The following is an 8659-nucleotide window of genomic DNA, read 5'->3' as shown; positions in this document are numbered from 1 at the left end:
AGCTGTACTTCCCTAAAATTAGAAAAAGAAGTACCTTATTCCCACCAAGACTCTATTTTCAATCAAAAGAATAGAGAAACAATATTTCAAGGGCTAGTGTGGGACTAATTTTCCCATAAGACATCCATGGGCTCTTGAGTTGTAAAATAGTGAGAAAAATCCTTGCATCAATTTTTGGATTTGATTGGGTTTCTGCTCAGTATAACCCATATCCTTAGTTAAGGGTATCTGAACAATAGGAGAAAGTAACCCAGTTTCTTAGGCATGTGGGATTAGGTTTACATAATGCAACATAATTTTCCCACTTGTCACAAATATATAAAATTTTCTACCAAAATAGAAATGATGTAGACCTACAATTGAATAGGAAAGGAACTTATCCACATCTAGAATTCAGTCATAATAGCGAGTCAGTGTGTTTCATTCAATATGCACAATTCCTCAATACAAAAGCACTAGAACCAGAAATTCTAATAATTGATTTATTCCTCTATCCATTAAGTCACAAGGTCAGGAGAACAACAGATTGATTTCCTGTGACACTAGAGAAAACTCATAGCCAATCTTTTCCCACAGTATTATAATTGTCTGTTCAGGAAGATATTTCATACTCCTAGAATGAATCTTAATTTCCTAATAATAAGCATCCTCAAGGCTCCTTTCATGTCCTTATTTCTTAGGCTGTAAATGAAAGGGTTCAGCATAGGGGTGACCACAGTGTACATCACAGTTGCTGCTGTATCCTGTTGGGCTGTGTGGGTGGATGTGGGGCTGAAGTACACCCCAATGATTGTCCCATAGAAGAGACAGACCACAGTGAGATGGGATCCACAGGTGGAGAAAACTTTCTGCTTCCCACTCACAGATGAGATCTTCATTACAGCCATGAAAATGTGAGCATAGGAGATGAGGATTCCAATGAAGGGTAAAATTGTTGTCAGTGCTCCTACTGTATAGACCATCAAGTCATTGATAAAGGTGTCTGAGCAGGCCAACTTTAAAAGGGGACTGAGGTCACAGAAGAAGTGAGGGATTTCATTGTGGCCACAGAAAGAGAGTCGGGTCAGCAAGACAGTGTGTGTCAGGGAATTAGCACAGGCCCAAGACCAAGACACTAGTACTAGAATGGCACAGACCCTCGGAGTCATGACTGTGCTGTAGTGTAGTGGTGCACAAATAGCCACATAGCGGTCATAAGCCATGGCAGTGAGAAGGATACTATCGATCCCTGCGAACCAAATGAAGAAGAATACTTGTGTCAGGCACCCAGCGAAAGGGATTGTTCTGTTTTTGAATATGTGATTGTTCAACATTTTGGGAATTGTGGTGGAGGTGAAACAGATATCAACCAGGGACAGGTTGCTGAGGAAGAAATACATGGGGGTATGGAGGTGTGGGTCAGAGATAATAGCCATCATGATGAGCAGATTCCCCAGCCCTGTGATCAGATACATAAAGAGGAACAGGAAGAACAGAAGTCTCTGCTGCTCTGGCTCCTCTGAAAGACCCAGAAGGATGAACTCTGAGATTCCAGACTGATTTCTCCCTTCCATTTGTCTGTTTAGAAGCAAATATAGAAAGAATGATATAAGAATTTAAAATATTGCATTCCAGGTTGATTTGAATGTTTGTGTTGAATAAAATCAGTAAAAACAAAATTAGAAGAGAAATAGGACAATGGGAAACTATGAAATCTCACTACTCATAGATTGAGATCTAAAATATTTATAAAATTGAGAGCAATATATATAACACAAATGCCATCCTCCAAATGTTACATCAGAAAGTATGAACAACCAATGCTTAGAAAAATTATAAACCGATGAAGACTTCATGAAAACATGCTTCAAATTAATCAAAGGAATAGAAATACAAATGAAATTAACTGTGACATCTTGAAAAGTGGCAAAGATCAGCAAAAAACGGCATGGTCAGTGCTGGAGAATATTTGGGAAAATAGGCATGTCAAAACATTGTTAGTGAGATTATGAAGTGATCCAAACCTGTTTGTTTTTAATTTGTAACCTTGAAAAAAGCAGTGGTAAACAAGGGTGAGGCTATGAAGATCTTTAACTGCCAAAGAGAGGAGTTTATATATATTGCTGGATACAACAGGATGCCACTGGAGTTCACTGAACAGTGGGATGTCATGGTCAGATTTACACTTCACAAAAATTATCTTGATGAGAATAGGACACACACCAGCAGTCTTGAAATGTATATAACATTAATAAATTGTTTTTCTTTATTCACGGTCTGTATTCAATCTAGAGGGGCAAGTTCGGAAGTGACTGTATTGTAAAGACAAAAGGTAACCCTTTCTCTATATATTTATATATGCATATATATGTATATATATTTAAAAAATATTTTGAAAGAATATTTTATGAAGCACTTTTTGAGGTCTTTTTTGGAGAAGAAATCAAAAGAAGGGATTAGCTGTTTGCTCAAGGTTGATAGAATGATGAAAACAAAGGATAGAGAGAAGGAAGGAGTAGTGAAATCTTATATGAATTTCTTTTTCTGACAAACTGCATGATCTTTAGACAAGGAGTTAGTCCTGTAGGTTAGAAAAAGCATTGTTCAAGTGAAGCTAAAAGTCAATAAAAGTGAGGTAAGTAAATAAGGTAAATAAATAAGGTAAAAAATAAGGTAATAAAGGTAAATAAGCATCTGGCTGCCTTTAGTTAATAACCTAGTGATCAGATCTGGATGAACTACATCACAAGATTCTAAAATTCCTAGGAGACATAATTGTTGAATCACTGGCATTGATCTTTGTGAAATCGTGGAGAATGGGAGAGGTACCCCAGAATTGGCTCAAGAAAACTGTTGTTTTACTAATCAAATAAAGGAAGAAGATAGATTTTGAACACTAATGGATTTTGACCTCAACTTTGAGTCTTCATCAGATTTTTAGGCATGATTCAATTAATGGTTTTTGAACATTCTAGGAGAGCAGTAGTGATCATTTAAGAATCAGCCTAACTCTATGAACAACTCTGATCAAACTAAACTCTTAATTTTTTTGATCTTATTAATATGCAGATAAATGATACCACAAGGGCATAATTCAATGTAAGAAAGCATACATCAAGGAGAGTTATTGACTAGATGACTATATAGTGTCACATTTTAGTTTTGGATGCAATGAACTCCAAATGCTGGAGATGGCAAAGTGTCAATGATTCAGTAAAGTTTACCTTTTTAGATTTCATCTTTTCAGAGCTTTAAAAATCCTGATTCTGTCATCAACATATGTTTTATTCTCTGAAGTATCTTGCCATCTCCAAAATTGATGTATGTCATCTCTGACTTCATCCAAATCTTGATGAAAATGTTGAGCAGACAAAAAACAAGGACAGAGTACTTATTGTCAGAAATGTTTTAGCGAGGATTGCTCCTGGGGGATAGATTAGACTACATGATTTTTTTTGGGATCTCCCACTCTGTGAACTTTTAATAGTGACCTCCCATCAATAGTTAAGGACCTGGATTTCTTAGAATGGACGATTACTCACTCGTATGAACATTGGAGGAGAGATTACTGCCTTACAAAGGGCTGGATTATGACCTTTAATGACCTTTTGAGAAACTTTAATAATATCATTATCATCATATTAGCTAACTTCAATAGGATACTTAAATGTTGGCAAGAGTTCACATCCTGGGATCCTATTAAATAGATATGAGATAACTTTTTTCCTTTTGGTCCTCACAACAACCCAATGGTTAGTATGTCTGTATTACTGTAGATAATCCCCCCCCTTTTTTTTTGGCTGATGCAATTGGGGTTAAGTGACTTGCCAAGGATCACACAGCTAGGAAGTATTAAGTATCTGAGACCAGATTTGAACCCAGCTCTTTCTTACTTCAGGGCTGGTGATCTATCCACTGTGCCACCTAGCTGCCCTAATTTCCCATTTTCTAATGAGGAAAGTGACAATAAGAAATTGTCATTTTTTTTCTCTAGTAACTTTTTTAAAAAAAAATAGCATTTCTTGTATCTTGGGATTTTTTTTTTTCTTTTTTTAGCAGTAAGGTGAATAGACATAATCCCTTCTCAGAGTAAAGTATTTAAATAGATTTAAAAAATTGAAGGAAATACTTAATGTAGTTAGAAGTTAATAAAAATATAGATGTGGTTTTTTCCTATTCAAATTTTTAGCTTCCTTAAAATTCTGTCCATGGGATCCCTAGGTTAAAAATTCTCTTTATAAACATCTCCCATATTTGTTCTCTTTTCTCCATTTACCCACAGAGTTTCTATGCTGGTCTAGACTCTCATCATTTTTCCCCTGCATTATTGCTATAATTTCCTAACTAGTCTCTCTGCTTTCAGTCTTTTCCCTCTCCAATTCATTCTCCAAAAAAACCTGTCAAACTATTATTACAAAAAAGCCCATATTATTACAAAAAATTCCCCTCCTGAATAATAATTGATGGACCCTTGTTTCCATTAGGATGACACAATCCCCCATTCCTGGGAAGATTGTGTGGAGGAATAGTCTAAAGTCAGATTTGATCTCATATTGTCCTATTACAAGCCCAGTGCTCCATCTACTGCACCCCTAATTGCCTCTGAAAAAATACATTTGCAAAAATACATGGCTAAATGATCAATAATTCTTTGAAGATTTGAATTCAGTTTTTAAGTTCAAATACAGTATTTTATTCATAATGTCCATTCTAATCAGATTCTTTGATTTGCAATGGTAGTACTGTTTTTATTGCTTCTCCCAAGATAGTATGTAAAAGTGTATGAAACACTTAGTTATTGGATCTATTAGTGATCTATTAGGAAAGGAACAGTGTAGGGACAATCCTAATTGAGAATTAGAAAAGAATAATTTTCCTTGTTCCTGTCTAGAAATTGTCTTCTCCAAAGCTTCAGATTTGGAAAATTCAGCCATTAGTGTGTAGGGAAAAAAGCACTGGCATAGTATTGAGGAGATCTGGGATCCAGCCTCAGATCTTCCAGGCTGTGTGACCCAGCCAGTTCATTTATTTTTGCATCTGATATTTGAAATGCTTTAACGATCTGGTTTCTGAGCTCTTTTCCAGGTTTGCTATTCTATTATATAAGATCCTATCCAGTATTTGATATTCCAGCTCTAGAATATTTTTGTTCTAAAGCCTTTCAATCTCATTAGAGGTCAGTGTTTTCTGTACTTAATACCCTTCTCTCTCCTTTTTTATTTAATTGGTGACCTCTTTTGGGTGTGCCATTTTCTGTTTCTAATTCTCTTTTAGTTCTCACAGTCCATGCTCCCAGATATCTCCTGTGTCTGTTCTTTGATCTAAGATACTTTCTAGCCTTGTGCCTTTTGATGTTCTAGTTTTTAAATTGTCTTTGATCTTGATGCTCCCATCAGCAAGTATTCTAGTCTCTCCCAATAACTGGTTCATTTTGTATTTATTCTATGTCTTCTGAGTCAGAATGGAAACTCCTCCTCAAGGAGTCGCCTACCCTCAGTAGGGGCTCTTTATCATTTGACTTTATATCTCCATCACTCAGCCTTCAGAGCCTGGCACATCTTAACTTTTTAATAAATCCTGATTGATTCTAAGTTGCCTTTCATTTTGAACATTCTATTCTGTGTTCTATGTCCTGAGGTCCTCTCTAGCATCTGGGTGGTATAGCATCTGGCCCAGTGGATAGAGGATTAGGCTTAGAGACAGGAAGATCTGATTTTTAATTTGGTCACTTCCTTGCTGGGAGATCCTGGGAAAAACACTTCACTTGTGTCTGTCTCAGTTTCTTCAATTGTAAAAAGAAAAAAATGGCAGTGCTTACCTCAAAGATTTTTTATGAGGATCAAAGGAGATACTATATGTAAAGTGCCTGGCACATAGTAGGTGTTAGAGAAATGATTACTGCCTTCCATCCCCCATCTTATGCTAATATTCAAAAATTTATATGCTAGTCTTCCCAAAATTAGGACATAGGAGACAATGTCAGATTTGATCTTCTAATTTTGCACATATATTCTAAGATACTTTCTAGCCCTGTGCCTCTCTGATGTTCTAGTTTTTAAATTGTCTTTGATCTTGAATGTTTTACACTTCTTAGAATAGAAATCTTGATGTCTTTTTCATTCTAATTATTTTCTAAATCCTTTCTCATATGACATTATATGTTCTAAGAATCCTTTCATTTTTCCTGTTCTTCTATGTTCTGAAATAATTTTTAGGATTAATTTTCTATGATTTTATGAGACTCAGTCACAACACTACTTTGTGAGAAATTTCTCCCTTGAAATAAACAGAAAGTGCCTTTCAGTAGATTTTTCTATTTGATTATTTGGTCTGGAGCTTTTGTTCTATTCCTGAGAGACTCAGCTACCTTATCTCACCTGGTCTCCCTTTCACAGTTGAGAGTGTCAGTCAGGAAGCTAGCTCAAGGTGGAGATTCTTGAGGATAAAAGAGGTCCTGAGATTTTGGATGTGCTCGCATGCATGAGAATAGGATTTGGCTCTGTGTCTGAGGAAGGGTATATAAGGAGTATTGTAGGTGACTTTCCATGAAATCCCTAGACTCTAAGACCTAATTCCCAGAACTCCTTGTTAGAAACAAACACTAAGTAATTGTCCATTCTCTAAGCCAGCCTCTTAGTGCTGGAGTTAGTTTGAGAGTAGTTGGCCCAAGTTCAATTTATTTTCCAATACTGCTGTGTTAGAAATATTGAGATCTCTCTGTGTTTCTTAGGAAGAAGCAATAGATATCAGAGGATAGAATACAATCACTGTTAAGAATGTTTGGTAGTTACCATTCCATCTTGATGCTTCTCTTTGTAACTCCTTTCATTTTCTGTGCAGTACTGAATTTCTTTTGGGTTAGCAGCTTTAAGCAGGTATAGCAAGTCAACACCAGTGTTGCCTATCCTCTATTGATCCCATGAGTCATCATTCTTGTACTTCGGTTAACTTTCCAGAGGGTGGCAATAGTTCCTTTCCCCAGAGATCTAGATCTTCATATCTAGGCTTAAAATGTAGTTTCTGCCAATGAATGTCTCTTCCCTTGTTACAGTTCCTGGGGTTCCTTAATTCAAATGTACTTATTCTTCAGGGATGGTGTATATTTTAGGGGACACAATATTCTCTAGTACCTTATAAGTAGTCTCTCTTCCCAGATTTTTTTTTCCCTCTGTTTGTATGTTTGTTTTTTTTTTAGGATTACTTCAGTATTTGGTATCCATAAGTTACAGGTTTTACCACAAACATGAAGACTGTGTTCATACCCATTTTTAGAATTTGTCTTTTATCTTGTAAACAGTTGAATTTCCAGTAGTGCTGTTTTGCTTGCATTGTGTTGTTTTGCTTGTGTTCTTTCTTCCATGTCAAAAGATCATAAAGTTGGCCTATTATGTAAATGTTTGATAAATATACCACTAGTGCTGGAATATAAAATATTAAGTGGTATTTTTCATTCTCATACTTTCACTCTGTCTCTAATGGCACAAAAGTGAAGGAAAAAGGTGGTTCTGTGTAATGTTGGTATTGGTGTAGCAATAAAAATTATTAGATTTATTGAGTCTTGGTCCTTGAGTACACATTTAAAAATATGCTGTGTGATATAAAAATATTCTGTGTGATAAAATGTGAAGTATGCAAAAGTAGTTTTACCACATGGATATATATGAGGGCTATCTTGTGAAAAAGCACTTTTGTTATTGAGGTTTGAGCAGAATGAAGCACTTCTACCCAAATGCTATTGTTACCTGAAAGAATGACTTGACAGATTAAATATAGTTACCTAGACTTGAGTATTTTGGAAGACATATTCTTGAAATGAATGAAGTATACTTGTCCCTTAATGGAAGCTTGGGAAAACAGTGGATCAAGAACTGGACCTGGAGTGAGGAAGACCTAATTTCAAATCTGGCCTCAATCACTTCCTGGTATATGACCCTGGTTATGTCATTTTATCTGTCTGCATCAGTTTCCTCATCTATTAAATGGGAATAATTGTAGCACATATCTCTCAAAGTTGTTGTGAGACTCAAATGAGATCATACGTATAAAGGGAGTAGTTATATGGCTAGTAGATAGAGTACTGGGGCTGAAGTCAGGGAGGCACATCTTTTTGAGTTCAAGTCTAGCCTTAGAACTTACTAGTTATTTAACCCTGGCTAGTTCATTTAATCCTATTTGTTTCTCTTTCTCATTTGTAAAATATGATTTAGAGAAATAAATAGCAAAGCATTCCAGTATCTTGCTAAGCAGATTCCAAATGGGGTCAAAAAAGAGTCAGATTAAATTAAACAAGTAAAAATGGCAAAATTTAAAGACACTTCACGTTATCCAGCAAGCATGTCCTAGTCATTAAGTAAATATTAGCTATTATTATTATTATTATTTCTGTCACCAATGATAAAATTAAAATTTTCAAGGGAAAAATGAGACTTTTGTAAAACTTATATTTGCTATTGTAGCTTTGACTTATCCCTAACACTTAGAATATATTTCTGATGAGATTGGTGGTGATGCTATGAATGAGGTAGTTTGATAAAGTTTAACTAAATGTATCAACATTTGAAAGATCTAACTCCTTGAACCACTATTTTCTAAGGGATCAAATGTATGTCATTACAGAATCTTACATTTAAAGTGCAATAGACCAATAGATAATGTAACAGAAAATAGAAAGTTTATTAAC

General features: G+C 35.4%; 1 protein-coding gene across 1 annotated transcript; it reads right to left on the bottom strand.

Moving 5' to 3' along the window:
* Positions 1 to 605: 605 nt before the first annotated feature.
* Positions 606 to 1553, bottom strand: LOC127543467 (olfactory receptor 1361-like). Its single transcript, XM_051969573.1, has one exon. It carries the CDS (start codon positions 1551 to 1553, stop codon positions 606 to 608), a length of 948 nt encoding a protein of 315 aa, XP_051825533.1.
* Positions 1554 to 8659: the final 7106 nt, after the last annotated feature.

The sequence above is a fragment of the Antechinus flavipes genome, chromosome 1 (genome assembly GCF_016432865.1).
Source record: "Antechinus flavipes isolate AdamAnt ecotype Samford, QLD, Australia chromosome 1, AdamAnt_v2, whole genome shotgun sequence".
NCBI lineage: Eukaryota > Metazoa > Chordata > Mammalia > Dasyuromorphia > Dasyuridae > Antechinus > Antechinus flavipes.
Note: the sequence above shows the minus strand (reverse complement) of the source record. Positions and strands in the feature narration are given on the sequence as shown.